Source organism: Lithobates pipiens, unplaced genomic scaffold (genome assembly GCF_037356315.1).
Source record: "Lithobates pipiens isolate NorthernLeopardFrog02 unplaced genomic scaffold, aLitPip1_a1.2 Scaffold_25, whole genome shotgun sequence".
Taxonomy (NCBI): domain Eukaryota; kingdom Metazoa; phylum Chordata; class Amphibia; order Anura; family Ranidae; genus Lithobates; species Lithobates pipiens.
In genome coordinates, this window is record NW_027507787.1 from 3200267 (window position 1) to 3222109 (window position 21843).

Here is a 21843-nt window from a genome sequence, read left to right on the forward strand (position 1 = left end):
AATGTAAAATGCAAGATTTAACTGTGTTTTAAACTTGTGAAAATAATAAACATTTATTTGAATAAAAAAAAAAAGAAAGCAATCCTGCCTCTCCTCAGTGCAAATTAATATCAGCTGGTTCTGTAAAAAGGGGTCTCATTACCAAGGTGTCACACAATAAACATCTCATGATGGGTAAAAGAAAAGAGCTGTCTCAAGACCTTCGCAACCTGATTGTTGCAAAACATACTGATGGCACTGGTTACAGAAAGAATTCTAAACTTCTGAAAGTTCCAGTAAGCACTGTTGGGGACAAAACCCGTAAGTGAAAAGAACACAATTTCACCATAAACTGGCCATGACCAGGTGCCCCTTGCAAGATTTCGGACAGAGGAGTGAAATTAATTCAGAAAAGTTGTCCAAGAGCCAGGGATCATTTGTGGAGAGCTTCAGAAAGACCTGAAATTAGCAGATACAATTGTTTCAAAGAAAACAATAAGTAATGCACTCCAACCACCATGGCCTGTATGCAAGACTCCGTTTCTGAAGAAAAAGCACGTTGAAGCTCATTTAAAGTTTGCAGCACAACATTTAGACAAGCCTGTGAAATACTGGGAGAATATAGACCAAAACGTAACACTTTGGATGCCATAATACACACCATGTTTGGAGGTCTAATGCCACTGCATATCACCCCCCTCCCCCCCCAAAAAACCCATACCAACAGTGAAGTTTGGAGGTGGAAACATGGTTTGTGGCTGTTTTTTCAGCATATGGTACTGGCAAACTTCATATCATTATAGGAAGGATGAATGGAAAAAATGTACTGAGACATTCTTGATAAAAATCTACTGCTATCTACCAGGAGAATGAAGATGAAACGAGGGTGAACATTTCAGCAAGAATGATCCTAAACATAATGCCAAGGAAACTCTCATTTGGCTTTACAGAAAGAAAATAATGCTTTTAGAATGGCCCACCCAATCACCTGACTTGAATCCAATAGAAAATCTATGAAAAGAACTAAAGATTTAGAGTTCAAAGTTCAAAGAAAAGGCCCTTGGGAACCTTCAGGATTTGAAAACCGATTGTGTCCCCCCCCCCTCTTCCTTCTCCACTCCCCCTCTCCCCATCATATTTTTCATAAATCTTTCTCTCCTACCTCCCCACCTCCTCTCTCCCGTTTTCCTCCGTAAAATTGTAAGAATTATGATAATGCCAAAAAAAGGAACAACCCACAATGAACAATAACAGGTGTCTTCAAATGGATAGTGGTGCTCATGTTTACATTTTCTTATGTTCACAGGGATTGCCTACACAAATAGCCACTGTATAAGTACGCAACAGCTACTTTAACATAACACGTTTGATATAATGTAGGACTGGTATGATTTCCTGGATTATCTTTGTATTATTGTTACACATATGTGTTTACCAAATAAAAATCTTTATTGAGTCCGGCTGAGGGGTATGTCCCCCCGTATGTGGCGAAGTGGGAGGCAGAGCTCGGCACCCACTTTACTCCAGATCAACAGCAGAAAATTCTCCATTTTGCACAGAAATCCTCTATGGCCACACGGGTTCAGGAGACGTGCTACAAGATCACAACTCGGTGGTATAGAGTCCCATCCGTTCTCCACCGCATCTTCCCCCAGGTGTCGGCATGTTGCTGGCGTTGTGGGGAGGCAGAGGGAACGATGCTGCACGTTTTCTGGGCCTGTCCCAAGCTGGTACCCTTCTGGCACGGGGTGACCGACACGATCAGTCGTCTGACTGGTGTTTCTCTGGAGGGGAACCCTGCGGCCTGCCTGCTGCACTTGTCGGACCGTTCCATTAAAAAGTACAGGAACTCGTTGACTATTCAGCTGCTTAACGCGGCGAAGGCCTGTATCCCTCTGTGCTGGAGATCGGAGAACCCACCGGCTATGGCTCTATGGTTCTCTAAAGTGAATGAATTAAGAGATATGGCAGACCTCACAGCGACGCTTCATAATAGGGAGGAGGCCTTTCGTGAGACTTGGAGGCCTTGGAATCATTTCACCTACACTGAGGCTTACCTTCGGGTGGTAGCTTTAAATGCCCGTTGAGAGAGAGTCTCTGTCGGCTGGCTTCGCTCCCCCCCCCCCCCCCCCCCCGCGGTCCGGTGGTACTCACGGTCCCTGTTTCGCTCTTTTCTGTTTGCCTTCCTCGCTTTCGCTCGCCTGGAGCCTTCTCTGTGTTTCTTCTACGTGGTCTGTCTCTCTGTTCTGATACCCCTTCCTTCTCCCTGGCTCCCCTTTCTCTCTGTTTCCCCCTGTAGTCTCTTCCTTGCGTACCCCCCTTTCCCCTTACCGTTTTGCTTTCTCAGCCTTTAGTTTTCATGCTTAGATCCTGCCGGTTAGCCCTGGCGGACAGTAGTGGGTTGTGGGCTTCCCTGGGACTGACCGGTTTTCAACGAGTGTTTGTTCTGTCCGCCTGGGGCCCGGCTCATCGCCCATCTCCCTCCTTTTCCCTTTCTTTATAACACAAAAAATTTGTTCATCTCACTGTAATACATGGCCATGCGATGATTGCTGCTCACCTAGGTGGGATTGGTTTGCTAATTGATGTTGGAGGTCTGGAGAAGGACTCTAGCCCCCGGTCTGGGAATGTTTTTCTTGTTTCGTTTTAAGCCTGTGTTGGGGGTGGTCTCTATATATGTCCCACCTGAGTGATACTGTAAGCTCTATGTTTGAAATTCTGTATGTTTTATTATGATTGTCCATGTGCCTGTTATTTCTTCCGCATTAAATAAATAAAAGAATTACAAAAAAAAATCTTTATTGAGAAAAAAAAAAAAAAAGGAAAAAAAAAAAAAAGACGACGACTGATTGTTTGGAAGAATGCATGTGACTAGTTTTTCCATACAGGAGACGTCTTGAAGCTGTGTTTACCAACAAAGGATTTTGTATGAAGTATTAAATACATTTCAGTTAGCATGTTAGCATACTTTTTCCCTGTGTCATTCTATTTTATTACACATAACGTAATTTCTGAACTTGTTTGTTTTTGTTTCTTTGTATGTATGGATTGCATGGGTTGTTACCGACATGTGGTTAAAATTTTATGTCAATATCACCTTTAGAAACTTACCTAGAAAAATGGCGATGTTTTACTCATTTTACCCGCTGTATATCCTGGACCATTATCTAAAACTTTCTAGAAAATAGGGACAGCTGAATCAAAAGTAACAAAAATGAAGTATCTACTATTGTGTAGAGCTAATAGTTAAAAATGCTTAAAAAAAAAAAAGTATAAAAAGCACGTTCTGTAGAGTTATCATGGAATAGCAATAAAGGCAAGCACGAAAATATTGAATATATTACTTGAGAGAACTGCGAGGACTTGTGCTGGGTGTGGTTTCTTTTGAAGGTGGAGTCATAGTTCCCTCATCTTGCTCACTCACAGTGTCAATAACGGAATGATTGTCAGGTGTCGCCGCTCCACTACCATGCGGCGTGGAATGAGAAGTACTTGCATCCAGTCGTGAACTGTTGGAATATTTACAAAATAAAAACATTATGATAAAGTAGGCAGTTCTAAATATAAGAAAAACGAGGAAAGGAGAATATATATAAAATCAATGCATTTCTATTTCAATCGTTTTTATTAGTATTGTGAAAAAGGCAAAAAAGTGAGCACTTTACAGAACAGCAAACATTCCTTGCATGCTCTGATTCATACAACAAGAAATGGTACATAAGTGTGTGGGGGGGGGGAGCAGATAAAACACCACAAGAAGATCTTGTTAAATGGGTTAGGCTTTCCATAAGGCCATGGGTGAACATATGGAATCAACACAAGTAAACAAAGAAAATAAGCATTGCGCTATGAACATAGTATAATACAATAGGAGCGTTGTTAACACTGGGAGGTAGATGTCCAGACAACTGCCCTTTAAAGTCAGAATAATGACAAATAAGTCATAAAGATCTTGAGGTCGAGACCTCACTAAAATGTAATCACTATGAATAGGCCGACAAAATAGAAAAGCCTTAGTCCAACGATTATAGCTTCTATAGTATTTCCTGTTACCAGGCAATAGACTGTTCCCCATAAGGGGCTCCAATCCTCCGACTATAAATGTAAGCTGTTTGAGTAGGAAAAGAAAAAAAAAATGGGAACAGTTTGAGCATGATTTTAAGGCTGGCTAAAATCAGGGGAACATTAGAAGAGGTAAAGAGAGGGAGGAAAAAGAAGCGAGTCTGTCCGGTCTGTCCTCCAGTCATTATCGGCCTCGCTCTCCCAGGAACTGCAGATAGCCAAGGGGACCATATTTTATCAAAGGTGGATTGTTTATCTTGTAGGACACTCATGATTTTTTCATTCAACATGATTCACGCAAGTTTCCGTTTCACTAAGGCAATATCTATAACAGGGCTTTTCCACGCCGTTGCTTTAGCGATTTTAGCTAAGAACATAAAGGGGATCAAGGTCTGCGTATGTCGTGGGACATTTTCATTTTCAACAGGCTTATTTAGTAGGGCTATACTCGCTTCTTTAGTGATATTAACCATTGTGACTGAGAAAATAAATGAGTGAACCCTTATCCAAAAGCAACGAACCTTAGGGCATTATCCACCGTATGTGCAATGGCGTACCTATCTGGCCACAACCCCTGAAGCATGCAGCTAAGGGGCCTGGATATATTTTGACAAATGCTCCGGTACCATCTGGTGTAAGGCTGGGGAAAAAATCGTTTTAAATCTTGAATCGAGTTGAGAGGTCAAATCGATTAAAAATTTCAGCGTCGGTCCTGAGGAGCTGTGGGCAGGAGTTTTTAGGCGAGGCCGCGGCTTCGGCCTAGTCCGCGAGGCCGGACGCCGTGGACTAGGCCGAAGCCATGGCCTCGCCTAAAAACTCCTGCCCACAGCTCCTCAGGACCAGCGCAGTGTCCATAAAAAATCTGAAAATAAAAAAAACTCGATTTGAATCGTCAATCAAGTTTTTTTTTGTTGAGAAAATCGCTCTTATCTGGTGCTTCCATCAAGGTAACATTTAGGATACCTTTTTAGATCTGCATACTCCATTTACACCAGTCCTCCACCTCAGGGGTTATGGACAGATCCCTTTCCCATGCCAAATCAATGCATTTCTAGGCCACAAGGCATGTTTAACTTTTTTTTTTTGGCTGAGCATCTTCGAAAAAAAAGATAAGCAGCAGTTAGAAAAAACACAATTGTGCTGTCTTTTCCCAGATGATTGTAATTTATTACAGCAAATACCATATAGCGGACATTCTATGTCCAAAGGTATGTGGCCATGCCTCCATATGAATAAGTTATTCCAGTGAAGAGCATAGTAGATGCTGCAGGCTACAGAAAAAATAAATTTTAGACAACAATGTGCTTCCAACTTCGTCTAACAAGTCTATAAGACAACAAGGTTGAAAGAGTTTGGTGTGAAGGAACTTAAATGACCCAAACAGAGCCCCGACCTTTACCCAGAAGAAAACCCTTATGACGAAATGGAATGCATATTGTGAGTCAGGTCTTTCTATCCATCAGTACCTGACCTTAAAAATCCACCTTTGGCTTAACAAGAAAAAAATTATTTCTAAAAAGACAAACTCAAAAGAGCAGAGGCTGGTATAGCCACAAATAGTAGGGTGATTGGATTCCTTGTTAACTCCCAAGGTTTTGGAATGCGATGTCCAATAAGCACAAGCTGGTTTTGACAATATAATCATATACATACATTCCCACTGAAAGTAATACAAAATTGCATTTAACTTTAAGTAGTTTACTACAAAGACCGCTTAGTTCCTATTCTATAAAATGAAACAATGTAATATTCACAAACAATAAAATGTTGTAATGCAGACAGTAACATCACAAAAAAGTTCACCTGGATCGCGAGTGGAGGGGTTGGCACATATGAGGATTGTACTGAGCCAAGATAGTGATGGTATCACATTGCTGTCCAATAATCAGTCTTGCTTGCTGCTCAGTGGCATTTCTCAGATTTATCCCATTAAACTGTTGGAATACCACACAAAATCAATCAACAGGATCTGTACAAAATGCTAATATATGCAATTTTGGCACTATAAAGGAAATAGTACTCAATGTCCACATTGTAATGCTGGCTAGTGCAACGAAAATGTATATGATCACTAACTAGCATCTCAATGCATGCAGAGTGTCCAAGCTCAGAGCTAAAATACTTTATTGATAAGACCAGGAATGTGTTGCAAGTAAGCATTTAATACCTAGCAAATAATTCCTAGACCACTATTGGTTGTCTAAATACACAGTGCAGCAGTAGCTGTTTGCCTTGACATCTGTATTGTCTGACTGACATTTTGGACAGAGCCAATCCGATCAGTAACATTTTTTATTCACAACTGTGCGTACATTTCCGCTTAAGCGATTGATCTTCGCAAACAAGCTTTTACAAAAGATAGTAAGCGGAGGAAAACATGAGGAATGGAGATGAGTGCTCCACCTGCAGGCTTATCAGACGGCTACACATTAACGGTATGCAATATCTTGTATTTACTGGATAAAGAAGCATTTTATTTTTCAGCCATGGCCATAATAAAGAAAGAAAATGTCTCCCTTTTAAAAGGAAACAATAAAATAAACAGAGGATAGCCACACCTTGTCACTCTGTGAGAAAAAGGCTACACGTGCATCTGGCCACCATTCAGTAAACCACCTTTATTTTTTTAAACCTGCACCCGTGGTCTTTCTTCTGGTTGGCGGAATATGGTCCTTTGATTGGAGGAGCTGCAATAACGCCACTTCAGTGCATGCTCGCGAGCCGCTGTTCACGGCAAAGGGCTCTGAAGGAACGGCACGGGTATGCCATTCTTTCAGAGCGCATGCGCTGGTCCCCGGCCGCTTCACAAGTAAATATCTCCTAAACCACGTTTAGGAGATATTTACTGTACCTATAGGCAAGCCGTACTATAGGCTTACCGAAAGGTAAAAATCATCCATGGGAGTTTACTTCCATTTAAAATTGTAGCAGTGCTACTAATGAAGTTTCCTTAAAAAAAAAAAAAAAAAAAAAAACACCAAAGCAGTTTTTATATAAATCAACATATACAGTATTTTAGGTAAGGAGTTTTTCTAACACTGAGCGACCTCTTGCACAAAAGGTCTTGATCAGAAAGTGGGAAACCAACACTCTCTGGAAAAGAAAGGCAAGAGCAGAAATCTGGTCCTAAGGGAAGAATTGTTCTCACAGAGAGAACTGGTTTGTCCCACAGAGAAACTCCTGACTTGTAAGCCCCTTGACACATGCCATGCAAAGTACACCCATCACATCTGATGATAGACCTTGCGGGATGTAGCCTTCCTAGCTTTAAACATTATAAAAATAATACTCAGAAATGCTCCTGTCTGTCAGAAAACTGAGCTTCAGCAGCCATGCCAATAAAACCATTTTTTTTTTGAGAAGCAGGGTGGAAAATTGGTCCTTGGGACAGACTGGAATAAAATCCTCTGAACTTTGTGGGAGGGTGGCACCGGCACTGCCACCCCCTGAGCAAGGTGCCCCTAAACTGCTGAATGTAAGTCCACCAAATGCCAAGGGGAGTGATGCAGACTTGAAGAATACGGCATTCTAGAGGGAAAGATTGTAACTATGTTGTAGACGGAGGACACCGCCTCCAGAACCTATTTGTCCAAAATGAGGGATAGCCACCAGCCTGCAAGGTTTCCTATAGTGGCACACAGAGAAGAGGAGTCGTCGAGAGAACCCAGAAGAAGAGGTTCTGGGCTGCTCTGTGCAATAGGATTGCAAACAGGAAAGTATCCCAGGTTTATCATTTAAAAAACAAACACACCTGTACAACTGCTATAAAAGGTTTAGTAGCTGGGCTTCTCCATTATGCATTAATGAAAACTGGACTCCAGCCAGTCTCCAAATCAGCTGTTGGGACAGAGCAAGCTAAGCTAGCTGAGAAATGTTTGCTGTCATCCATGACACCACCTCTGAAAAATCTAAAAAGTAAAAAAAAAGTGTTTACATTTTTTTTTAGGGTATGCTTTGTGAATAAGAACTCATAACATGCATATTGTGGGATTTTCTCAAATTTCACTGTAAAAGTGGAAATACACTTTAACCCTTTTACTGCCTATGTTGCACGTAGTACGTCTGGGGTGGCGGGGGGGGGGGGGGGATGGTTACACAAACCCCTTGCACCGCTGGAGGGCTTCCACACACCCTGGTAGCAGAGACCTTAGAGAATAAATTGGTGGGTGTTAAAAAAATTTATGTCACACGGTATTTGTGCAGCAGTATTTCAAAACATTTTTTTTATTTTTTAGGAAAAAAAGTACACTTTAATTCTAGTGAATACAAACACAATATAATACCCAATTTTTGGTTAAATATACAAGATGATGTTACGTCAAGTAAACATTCAGCAAACGTGCCAAACATGTCATGCTTTAACCACTTCAATACCGGGCATTCCCCCCTCTGCCCAGACCAATTTTCAGCTTTCAGCACTGTAGCATTTTGAATGACAATTGCACGGCCATGCAACATTGTACCCAAACCAAATTTTTATCATTTTTCCCCCCACAAATAGAGCTTTCTTTTGGTGGTATTTGATCACCACCGGGGTTTTTTTTTTTTTTGCACTACAAATAAAAAGAAAATTTGGGGGAAAAAAAAGTTTTTCTTTGTACGTTACAAAACTTTGTAACCAAGTACGTTTTTTCCTTCACTGATGGGCACTTATATGCAGCACTGATGGGCGGTACTGGTGGGCAGTCTGATCAGGAGGCACAGCCAGGCACCACTGATGGGCACTGATTGGCATCCCTATTGGGCATTAATTGGCATCCCTGGTGATCCTGGGGGGGCTGCACTGATAATCAGCACAGACCCCTGTCAGGAGAGCAGCTGACTGGCTCTCCTCTACTCGTGTCTGTCAGTGCGAGTGGAGAAAAAGCCGTTAAACAGCTCTTCCTGTTTACACTTTGAGCAGCTGTGATTGGACACAGCTGATCACGTGGTAAAGAGCCTACGTCAGAGGTTAAATTCCAAGATTGGAGATGCGGTGTGCCAGACGGACGCAACACCGATAGCGGCGCTGCATGCACACGCTAACGGATCATCCTGCTGGACGTCATATGATGCAGTCAGGATAACTGAACCACTTTCCGGCCAAAATGGGTGCAGGGGCAGGGATGGGTGCAGGGGCTGGTGCTACAGTAACATGTTACATCCTGAATATGGGTGTTACATGTAACATGTTACCAAAGGTGAACTTATCCTTTAAAGCATGACATTCACAGAGTTCTGTGTGAATGTGAAAGCTACAAGTACTGACAGCCTTTGCGGCCGACAGCTTGTAGTTTTCAATTAAATCGGCATAGCATCCGAGATCAGCAGATGCTCTGCAGGCTCATTGTAAAGAAAAACAGAAATAAATGCACATCTTTTTGCAGGTGAAAAAACATGTACGTTTATTATTTGTTTTTTTTACTAAGGGGAACTCATCTCTTAAAACTGTGCACACCTGTGGAACCGCAAGAAACTACAGTAAATTAAATTATCCATAGACTATGCTTTAAAAGCCTTTACAGGTTACCAGTTTAGAGTTACGCAGGGGGTCTGGCGCTTGTATTTCTGCTTTCGGTCTGACATTTGCGGCGACACCTCACACGTGTGGTGCGACTACCATTTACATATGCATGCGGGATATGTTTAAAGGGCTTCTTCACTTTACACACCATTGAAGCTTCTGTAGGCAGGATTAACAGGGGAATTACCCAATCTTGGCTTCATCCTCTACAACAGACATACCCTCCAACGTTCTGCAGTGACAGGACTTAGACGTTGGCAGATCATGACCTCTAAAGCACACTGTGGCTAACTCAACGTGTTGTGCTACAGCAGGATGCAGTGCATGTCAGCAACATTACAGGCCAGCCCCACTTCTTCCATCCAGTGCCCTGCTGAGGAGTTAACTGATCCAGAAGCTGTAGTAGGAGCTGCAGTGGTTATGGTGAAGCAGGAATCATGACAGAAGCATGTTAATGGAATATCATAGAGTTTGAAATGTCCTTAGTAAGAAAGTAAGCTTCTCTCAGCAGAGAGAGGAGGTCCATCACCTAGCAAAAAAACTGGGCTAAAGGAGTGGTTGATTAGGGGGGGGGGGCATGTTCCTGCAGCCTTCCTTTTGTGGCGGTGTCCAATCACGTGAAGGTAGCTGCGCATAACTCAGTCATAATGACTAAAGATCTTATGCCCCATACTGTAGGACTGATACAATCACTACTCAGTTCTGTCAAAACTGTCAGCAGTGGACGATGATCAGCTAATGTCTATGGATATTCTTTAGCATGGTAAAAATTCAAGATAAAAATTTATAAAATGTAATATAGGATGCTCTTTTTTTTTTTTTTTAGGACCCTTCATGAGGCTAATGAAACTGGACTGAAGACTGAGGAAGCAGAGCACTACAGTTTGCATTACGAGAGACATCTAGAATCTGGCAAAATGCTAAATTTTTACCAACTGGCATTGGCGAAAACCTTACCTCCAACAACTGGTCCCCATATTCCAACCCGGCTTGCTGTGCAATGCTTCCTGCCATCACCTTTGATACAAAGATTCCCCCACTCTCTCCTCCTCCAATAGAAATTCCCAAGGGCTCAGCGCCTTTCTGTACGCGGACATGTCGAGGTTCATCCACTAGCGGCCTGAAAAGAGGAAACCAAGCTCAATGTACCATTTAAATGTAAAAGATATATTACTTTTACTAAACATCTCTGAAAACTGAATCCACAAAAACTCTTCAGTTACTCTCTGCATAAAAGTTTAAGCACTACATCATGCTTTACTAAAATCATCATTTAGTTAAAATGCACAACATAAAAATAACTAAACCAACAAAAGATAAGATTAACTACGTCCCATCCTGGCCAATTCTGGCACTTCGCTCCTACATGCAAAAATCATAATTTTATTTTTCTAGAAAATTACTGAGAACCCCCAAACATTGTATATGTTTTCTTAGGCCCCTTTCACACTGGGGCATTTTTCAGGTGCTACAGCGCTAAAAATAGCGCCTGAAAAAATCTAGTTCCTTTCACACTGGAGCGGTGCGCTAGCAGGACAGTGAAAAAAGTCCTGCTAGCCGCATCTTTGGAGCGGTGTATTCACCGCTCCTACCCATTGAAATCAATGGGGCAGCACGGCTATACCGCCGGTAAAGCGCCGCTGCAGTGGCGCTTTTAACCCTTTTTCGGCCGCTAGCGGGTGTTAAAACCGCCCACTATCGGCTGCATACCGCCGTTAAGACGACGATAAAGCGGCGCTAATAATAGCACCGCTTTACCGCCGACGCCGCTCCCGCCCCAGTGTGAAAGGGGCCTTAAGAGACCCTAGGGAATAAAATGATGGTCATTGCAACTTTTTATGTGACGTGGTATTTGCACAGCAATTTTTCAAATGCTTATTTTGGGGGCAGGGGGAATCTGTTTCATGTATAGATACCTACAATGTCACTCTTTAAAATTGTGCACTCGTGGAATGGCGGCAAACTTTGGTACTTAAAAATCTCCATAGGTGAAGCTTTAACGTTTTTTACATATTGCCTATTTAGAATTATAGAGATCTTGGGCTAGTATTATTGTCGATATTATTGACGATACCTCACATGTGAGATTTGAACGCCGCTTACATATGTGGACATGACTATGCATATGCATGTGTATGCGTCATTTCTGTGCGTGAGCACGCAGAGACAGGAGCGCTTTAAATTATTTTATTTTTTTTATTCTTTATCATACTTCTATTTTTTTTTTTTTACACTTTTTCTTTAAAAGAAAGTTTTTTGATAACTTTTATTCCTATTGCAAGGAATGTAAACATTGTCACATGGTGAGAACGGAGGAGCACCAGAAGGCGGCAGGAGGGGAGCTGAACTGCCATTAATGATTGTTCTTATGGTGCACAGAATCGTCAGCGGAAAAAAAAATTATATCTGGACGATGCCTGTAGCTGCAGGCATCATTGAGACATCACCACTAAAAAGTCCATGACGTCATATGACTTAATGCTAGGTGACTTAATGCAAAGTGGTGAAGGTGGTTTAGCTCACAAAAAAAAAAAAAAAAAAGTGGCAAAGCTAGAAATACCCACAATATTAAATAAATATAAAAAAAACCGATTCCGTGATCTGTATGTCAATACATAATTTTCATTTGTTTTCAGAGACATTTATAAAGGTGCTTCAAAGCAAAAAAAAAAAGTGCTGCCATATTAACATATGGTGTCAGCAGTGCATGATTAGAAAGAGGAGTACTTTCTTTATCCACTGTTATACTATAGGTGCTTCCAGGAAAAAAATTTAATAAAAAATTAACCAAGCTTGTAAATATAAAGCTAACCTTAAGACATTTCTACTCTGTATCTGAATTTAGCCAACTATGATGTGAGCATCAGAAACACTTAGGCGCCATTCACACATGAGCGTATCGATCTACTGGTATTTTTCAAGCATTTTTTAAAGCTTTTTTTGCAGCATATTACAACCTTTTTTAAAGCATTTTAGAAGTGCATTAGATGCATTTTATAACTTTAGGCATTTTTGTTTAGCCAATAGAAAGCACTAGGGGGGGGGGAGAGGGAGAGGAAATTAGGAAGGTGGAGAGCTGCTATTTGAGCGTTTTACAAGCGTTTTTCTGCTCAAGTCAGGTGTTTCTATTGAAGTCTACGGGGCCAAAAACGCTTGCAATCTCCAAAAAAAAAAGATCTCATGTACTTTTTTGAGCTTCAGGCGACATAACGCTCATATGTGAACAGGGGTTATTAAAATGAATGGGATTTTGCTTGTTGGGCGTTTTGGAGATTCAGAGCTGTGAACAGGGCCTTAGGCTTCATGTATACTACAGCTCCTAAACGTACTTTTAGCTTTTTACCAAAGCTCCAAAACTCAACTTCATAAAAGCCTGCGTGTCCATGTACACATATGCTTTTAGGATCGTTTAGGAGCTGCTGCGGTTCGGGGAGGTTAAACCTCCCTCTCTTGAACGTGGAAGAATCATGTTCAGGATAGGTACTTTTTAAAGCGCTGGCTGCGAAGCATGGCAAAAATCACGATTTTGCAGCGTTTTTTGTTTTCCCGCGGTTGGCGGTCATAATAGGCTGGCCATACATTATCCAATTTTCTTAATCAAATTCCTCTAGATTTACCTTCAACTATGTAGTGCAAATGCCTGTATAATTGCATACAAGTTGAAAATGTTTAGGTTTGATCTCAGATTATATGGTTTTGGTAAAATTAAAGGAAAATTGTACAAGACAATTGTATAATGTATGGCCAGCCTTAGTCCATAGAGTTGTGCAGCATACAATGGAAGCCACACAGAATATTTAGTCTTTAAAGATAAAATAAAGTTGCACAATTCCATCATCTGTTGCTGCATTCTTGAAGTTCCCTTAACTCATTCAGTCTTTAAGGCCGAAGAAGAATTGTATTAAAGCTGATTTATAATTCAAGACATGAGTATTGACTGATTGAGTTGGCCTTTGCTGTACATGTATAGCTCTCCACCCAATCTGTTTTCCAGAAGCTTATGCTACCAAGTAACTAATCAGCAAGTTAGATAAAGGTCTCGGCTAGCTTGTACTTAACTGGCCACTTGCAATAAAAAAAAAAATCCTCAAAAGTGTGTGAAAAAACGAAACAAAAAAACAAACTATAAAAGAACGAAAAAAATGCTTAATAGCTGTTCAGGAGTAGGTCTTGGCTGTCGTAAACCTTGTAGGATTAAAAGTGATGCGACCTGACACAACCTATTAGTAGCAGCAGCAAGCCTCCATCCCGGATATATGTTCAATATTCAAAAGCAGGATTCCAGGCATATCTGCAGCCATAGAATCATACACAAGGTAACTGAGATTTACTTACATTCTTCAGATCACCTTTATATGGGGGGTCTGATTTATGGTGACCCATAGTGGGTACATATTGCATACTTTCTCTTACTGTAGTTTAAAGGGGTTCTGCACTCATAATAAAACATTTGCCCATTCTGTTGCCTCTAGTTCATATATTTGATAATGCCACCTGTTTTTTTTTTTTTGATTCACCTACCTTTTGTAATCTGTAGTAGTTTATTTTCATCCCCTGCGGCGATGGGCGGTCTCTTGCGGGGATCAGCATCATTTCCTGCTGAAGCCCGCACTGTCTCGCAAGATCTCGGCTGTAATAACCGAAATCACGCGAGATGTCGGCTGTAGCACCCGAAATCTCGCGAGATGTCGGGTGCATTAGCCGCAATGTCTCCTGGGATTACCTGAACGAGATCCCAGGAGACAGTGCGGGCTTCAGCAGGAAATGATGCTGATCCCCGCAAGAGACCACCCATCGCCGCAGGGGATGAAAATAAACTACTACAGATTACAAAAGGTAGGTGAATCAAAAAAAAAAAAAAACAGGTGACATTATCAAATATATGAACTAGAGGCAACAGAATGGGCAAATGTTTTATTATGAGTGCAGAACCCCTTTAATTATTACATTGAAAAATGATTGCATTAATTGCATATTATTCATTTATTTTATTTACCTACAAGTATGGATTTTTTCCATCAATAGCAAATAATCTCAATAGGTTTTATCTCTATATTTCTGCAGAATAGTACGGCCTGGTAAGCACACATCATATACTATCATGGTCACCTGGGCTTTACACAGCTGCATCCTCGTTTTGGGTGCGAGTCCTCACCTCAGCCCCGGGGGGAGATCGATATCCCTGTCCTCTGTATCTCCTGGACAGATGTTTGGTATCACCTTTGGGCCGGACAGTAAGTTATAGCCCCCCCTTTTCTTGAGAGATGGTTCTCCGTTTAAAGGTTATCCCATATTTATAGATACTCTTGATCTAATTTCAGAGCATTTGTACTCCTGATGATTGGCAAGAGCCATGAAACGTGCGTCGAGTATATATCCAACTGATGCCCAGATCATTTCGACTTACTATGAGCAATTGCTAATGTTTATTGGTTTTATGAATGGATGAGTATGTCTACACATCTGTATTGCTAATAAAGTTTTATTGTACTTTGCAAAATGACTGTATATCTAAACAAATGTATTTAAAGAAATGTACCAAAGTAAATTGTGTCCTATATCTTAGTTTGACACTTTTTGTGATATGGTTTGTACTTAATAAATATATTTTTTATTCAGCAACACGCCTCATTTAAAGCCCCATTTCCCCTTTTTTGAATATTGAACTTGTAGGATTAAAAAATCAATAAAAAAAAATCAATAAAAAAAAAATCACTGCTTCGTACTTTTACCACATGCACTTCTGTGCCCCATGTCTAAAGATTGCAGAAAAACTAGATCTTGTTATTCTCCATAAAGCAGTGATTGTCATGTATATTCTGACCTACAAAAAGGTTTTTCTTTTTTTTTGGCTTACAATTTCTATTGCAGTATTCATTGATTTAAAATGAATACCAACAACCACATAAACAAGATATACAACACAAATTTCCTGATTGATCGTGATCCTTCCCATTTTATTATCTTTGCTTTTCTTTAGACCCCCTCCCAAAACACACGTGGAACCACTGCATGCATCAACATGCACCAACTGAAAAGAAGACAAAGCCTCACAATTCAGCTATAGGAATGACCAGCAAGTGCAATGCATACCCACCCCAGAGTGCCATGGACTGTATGGAAACAGCAAAAAGCATTCCAACATGCTACAAGAGCAGGGGCATTTTGAAGGAAAAAGCAGAATGAAGGCAACAAATGAATACCACTGGGTTGAAGGAGACTTTCAAAAAAGCAGACGACTCATATAGACTAAGAAAGTAAGACAAGTGGCAGACCTCAAGCATCTTACTGAGGAAAACCTGGGCCTAGAACGGGCTGGAAGCCTCAGTAAGGACCTAGTGCGGAAAACATATCTGGAAGATGAAACATGAGGGAAGAAGTAGTAGTGACTTTAGAGAGAAAAGAGTGATACATTGGTTGGAAGGAAAGGAATGATATGTCATAAGTAGTGGAACATCAGAGAGCAAAGGGGTACTCAACACAGAGGAGGGTACATTTTCACACATGCACAGTAGAGAGAGAAGATGGGAAAGGGATAGTAAAAACAAAGTAAAATGACAGCAAACAAAATGTTAAATATACAAAGGATTGAAGCCGGGCACATTTTAAATATGGAAGGATTTGCACAAATAAAGCATTGTGTATATGGTTAAATGGTTGATGAAATAACAGACCATGTTAGCAGAAGGGAAAAGAGGAAAGAAATAAAAATAAAAAATTAATAATAACTGACATTTAATAGACAAAAACACCATGAAAAAACAAAACATTTTAGCACAACACATACAACTTAAAACTAAATCAACATTCACCTGTATCATAAGTGGAAGGTATTTCTTTATTTATCAAACCGAAATATCATTTATACTAATAAATGATTCTGGTGGCAGTTGTTAAATACAACTTTATCAGGTGCATTTTTTTTTTTTTATATATATATAGGGAATCTGCTTCATAATGCTGATGTTTAAAACTGGGGGGGAAAAAAAAAACAAGATGCGATTTACTCTTCTATCCTCAATCTTCCATTGACAGAATTGTAGCATTTTTTTAAGTTCTAGATTGTAAGCTCTAACGAGCAGGGCACTCTGATCCCTCCTGTATTGATTTGTATTGTAAGTGTACTGTCTGCCCTCATATTGTAAAGCACTGCGCAAACTGTTGGCGCTATATAAATTCTGAATAATAATAAGTTAATATATGCTCCTTCCACCTGACTGCATATATAAAGAAGAGTTGCACATGTTCTCTGAATGGACAGAGTCCCACTTCTTAAAAGAGCTTCCCTAAAAAAAAAAACTTCTGAAAGCATATAAAAAAAAACCTTAAAAGCACATAATAGCACAATTATGCTTATTCCAGAAATAGTGAGTTTTTCAATATTTTATTTTACTTGGTATCTGCTGCTTTTAATAACTTGCTTGGCAGCACATCAATTATGAAAGAGAGGGGCAGCATTCAAGACCAATAAAGCTTAGCTTTTATGCCCATGGGAGAAAGTGCAGCGAGGAGTCATCAGTATGGCGTTTTTCTTTTTCTGTTCAATTCCATGTTGGGGACAGAGGTGACCTAGCTGTACTGCTTAACTGCATCAAAGTCAGGCCATCCACCTTGTTGTGTTGTCTGGCAGTGCTTTGTGCATCCAAAAAGCTGGATAGCCACAAGTCCTTTGGTAGGTAGAAGAGTTCCTATACAAGTTTTTCTACTGTGTATTTAGCTGAGTTCATCTTTGAATTAAACAATTTAACAATGCTTGATAATATATATTAAAGATAAAATATAAATATATTTAGCACCAGGGATCTAAAAATGTCAGTAAAACCTTACCTGTCTTTCCTTCTTTCCCCCATTGGCACAGTGCTTATTGATATCCTTGGTAAGCTGGCAATGGAGTTCTGTGACTGGCTGCTTGCAAATGATGATGTTTCCAAGTTTAAAGGAGAATGAGGAGGACTGGATAAACTGGGGCTGCTACACTCAGATTGAGACAGGGAGCCTGCAATAAAAGATAGATGCAGTTAGCTTGTAATCAGAACCAGACCAATGCTAATGATCAGACATGTCAATATAAAAAAGCCTCTAAGTCAATAAATGTGCCCATCAGACACATTTATACTATTTGTACCTCTGAATGTAAAATACAGCTTCATACTGAATGCCATGCTAGCTACTTCCTGTTGCAAAGATATGATAGTCAACTAGGACAACAGACTGAATTAACAGGGACATATTGATAATCAAATTCGACTCCATAACTACATATTTTTGCATAGTTGGCAATCTCTTGAGCAACAAATGCGATGCCCGTTTGTTTTAGCAGAAAGTCTAAAATGGCGGCCTCACAATATTATTTTCTGGAACCTTAAATTGTAAGTTTCATAAACCCAATATGAGCATCACTACCTTACACAAACGGACTGCTTAACCTCCCTAGCGGTGATCCCGAGTCTGGCTCGGGTTGGGATTTTAGTTCCACAAGCGATAACCCCGAGCCAGACTGGGGATCACATCGCTGGATACAGGGAGGACACAGGGAGAGTTACTTACCTTGTCCTCTGGATCCAGCAATGTCCCCCGCGCTGTGTGATCGAGCTGTCCTCGGCTCGATTCACACAGTGCCCGAATGCCGCCGAGCTCTGTTCTCTGCGATGTTACGGCGCATGGGAGCGGAGATCGGCGCCAAATTCAAAAAAGTAAAAAGACACAAAACACACACAGTACTGTAATCTTACAGATTACAGTACTGTATAAAAAAAAATTACACACCCCCTTTGTCCCTAGTGGTCTGTGCAGTGCCCTGCATGCACTTTTATATTATAAATACTGTTTTTCTGCCTGAAATTTGGAGATTGTCCATAGCAACCAGAAAGTGTCCCTTTTTTAGTGTTTTAGGATTTGATTACATTATTGAATAATTTTTATTATTCTTTATTATATTATAAACGTTATCATACCCGGGATGTCTGCTAGACTCTGGTTTGAACAGATTTAAGAGAGTTATTCCTAAGAATTACAGAACTACAATATAAAACGCCAAATTTCCATGCAAAATAATTGTACTGCTTTCAGCACCTAAAACCAGAACTAATCATACCACCAGGGAGGTTAATGCAAGAGATACATTTGGTATAATTTAATTAGAGCAGTGATGAAGCTACAAAAATATTACTGTTTTTCCTACTTACCCCTATCTGAGCCCACTGGGCACCTCACATATCTTGGGGTTAATGGAATTTTAATGCGCTCTGTTCTTGAGGATCCTGCAAGGTAAAAACAAAAAAAAAGTATTAAAAAAGGTATAAAAGCCCATATAAAAACCAAAATTATGCCACTCCAGGTGAACGATCAATCATGTTAAAAGGAAAAAGCTGCGCACATGAATTGAGTGATGTGTATCAATTAAGTAAAAACACCTAGAAATAATTAATTACCATAATAATGTTAAAAAACCCTATCAACCCCTCTAATAAATCAAACATTGCATAATTTATATAGGTGAATTATAAATCAATACCAAGTGTGCATATTAAAATAAATAACAAAAAATTCCAGTGAAGTGAAAATAGTCCAGTGAAAAATGAATGAATAATTATATAAATAAATATACAGTGAACATTCATAAAAATTGCTAAAAAAATTTTTTTATCTTCCATGCAGCCAAAAACACCAAAGATCGTGACCACCAACACACAAAATATGCGCTTACCAAAAGGCAAGTGATTTCATGCCATTGCTGGAAGTAACAGCAGAGGAGGATCCCGAGTATTGCCCATTTTCTTCATCTGCTGAGGTTGACGTTCTCGGCCTGTCCTATTCAATAAGAGAGCCTACTGTGACCGTGGTCTGAGGAAGTGTTGGAGATTTATTATGGGCATGAAAACGCTTGCCTTTTGGTAAGCGCACATTTTGTGTGGTGGTGGTCACGATCCTTGGCGTTTTTTGGCTGAAGATAAAATACTTTTTATCATTTATTAATTTTTATGAATTTTCACTGTATATTTATAGAATAATTCATTAATTTTTTTTCACTGGACTATTTTCACGTCACTGGACATTTGTTCATTACTTCACTGGAATTTTTTATTTTAATATTCACACTTGGTATTGATTTATAATTTACCTATATAAATTATGCAATGTTTGATTTATTAGAGGGGTTGATTTTTTTAAAACATTATGGTAATCAATTATTTCTAGGTGTTTTTACTTGATACACTCAATTCATGTGCGCAGCATTTTCCTTTTATTAAAGCGGGAGTCCGCCGGGACTCCGCGTTTTTTTTTTTTTTTTTTAAGTCAGCAGCTACAAATACTGCAGCTGCTGACTTTTAAAATGGTGACACTTACCTGTCCAGCGCGCCCGCGATGTCGGCACCCGAAGCCGATCTCTAGATCGACACTCGGGTGCTGCCGTCGCCATCTTGGGTATGGGAATCAGGAAATGTAGCCTTTCGGCTTCATTTCCCGGTTCCCTACTGCGCATGCGCGAGCCGCGCGGCGCAATCCGGACGGTCCCCGCTGCCTCTGGGAACTGTGTGTTTCCCAGCAGGCAGCGGGGCACTTGCGCAAAGGGGCGGGCAGTTGCGGAAAGGGGCGTAATCTACGCCCCTTTCCGCAGACAGCTATCCCGGAAGTGGGTGCAGTTACCTGGATTATCCAGGTAACTGCACCCCCCTCCCCCCTGAAAGGTGCCAATTGTGGCGCCAGAAGGGGGGGGGATTCCGATGAGCGGAGGTCCATTTTAGGGTGGACCTCCGCTTTAACTTATTGTGTTTACGTGTATCTTGTAAAATTGAGCTGCAGCCATTTTTAGTTTTAATTGCATTATTGTTTATTCAGCTCTAGCGTGGTATTTATTTTTCCAATGATCAATCATGTGTTGATAAAATCTGTGTTCTACCAATGTGAGGATCACTCAGCTTCATCTGATCGTGCCATCTGATCGGTTCCCAGGGGTCCATTGCTTATTTTTATATTCATTTTTTGCACTTTGGGGTTTTTGTTTCAATATATATATCTTTAAGATTTTATAGATTAGTTATCACCAGTTATCTGGCGCACTGTGGATGGTTCGTTAGCTATACAATCTGTTGGATGAGACTAGGATAAAAAAAGGTGTATGGTCTATACGCTGCGATCAGGCATAATGTGCACTTAGATTTTTTTGGGTGTCCTACTGTAGCTTGCCGACCTTCTTCCCTGTATGGTCATCAGACTTTGCCGTTAGATCTGTATTGACGGGTTGGAGGAGGTTTGTCTGCCTAGCTTAGGCAGCAAGCAAGCGATTTTTAGACTTGATATTTGTCATTTTCTTCTGTTTGTATCATATGACATGTGGGAATGAGGGGGTGAGCAGTATAGACACTTAGTAGTAGTAGGAGAAGATCATTGATTGATTCAGTCAACCATGCCCCATTCAAAGTCACTTAAATTCACCTTCCTCCCCATTATTGGTTTAAATTTCAGCAAGTTGCCTTCACCGAGTCCAGATGCCTACATGCATTGAGTTACTGCCATGTGATTGGCCGATTAGCAAATTGTGTTACCAAACAATGGAACGGGTGTACTTAATAAAGTGGGTGGTGAGTGTATATTTCATGTGTTGTAGGTGTTCATGATGTTTGAGTAAGTGCTAAATCAATGGCAAAAGTGTTACCGTTAATAGTTCCAGTCATACCCATAATATGATTTTAATGTTTCAATAAAGTCAATAAAGAGTGCAGCAATATTCTGGACTTGTGTATGCTCCATAAAGCCTATATAGCAATTGTTTATGAGCCCTAGAGTGATAGATGTTCAAGCATCTGCCGCCAGCAGTCTGTTAAAAATAGACAGGAACAGCTGCATGGATCTTCCCACACATTAGACATACTTTCTCTAGATGCAATATATGCTCTCCCACAATAAATTGTTGTAGGTGGATTTAAAGGAGATTGTACAAATCAGCTGTAAATCACTGTAGTAGCTCAGGTTGCGATCTTCTAGGAGCCATGTCGAGTGCCTGGCCTTCTGCATAGCAACCACTGGGGGTCGCTTGCTCAGCACAGCTGCCATTAAGAGAACGGATCGCATTTTTCTCAATGAATGCCAAGCATTCTCTGAATTAGATGAGGTGGAGAGGATGAGAGGTGGCATCACCGTAGTAGTTTGGGCAACCACAGTAATTTACAACTCCACAAAGGCTGATCAAGTATCGCATATGCAAAATATATCATTGCTGGATCTTTAGAAGCGAGAAATAGCACATAAAAATACTTTGTAAAGCAACCTTGCCAGTAAAATCCATCTGTACAACTGGA

The 21843-nt window shown here is 40.4% G+C and overlaps 1 protein-coding gene across 4 annotated transcripts in view; it reads right to left on the reverse strand.

Annotated features, from left to right (window-relative positions):
* DLG5 (discs large MAGUK scaffold protein 5) overlaps positions 1-21843 on the reverse strand; it is a 208791-nt gene that overhangs the window by 41108 nt on the left and 145840 nt on the right. For 2 of the 4 annotated variants that reach the window (XM_077453969.1, XM_077453967.1), the window contains 6 exons: positions 18730-18804; positions 17372-17540; positions 15820-15933; positions 10502-10664; positions 5845-5975; positions 3324-3488 (listed from right to left, as the gene is read on the reverse strand). In XM_077453969.1, coding sequence (XP_077310095.1) covers positions 3324-3488; positions 5845-5975; positions 10502-10664; positions 15820-15933; positions 17372-17540; positions 18730-18804 — 817 coding nt within the window. The remainder of the gene's footprint in view (positions 1-3323; positions 3489-5844; positions 5976-10501; positions 10665-15819; positions 15934-17371; positions 17541-18729; positions 18805-21843) is intronic. The other 2 variants (XM_077453970.1, XM_077453968.1) reach the window with 1 other exon arrangement.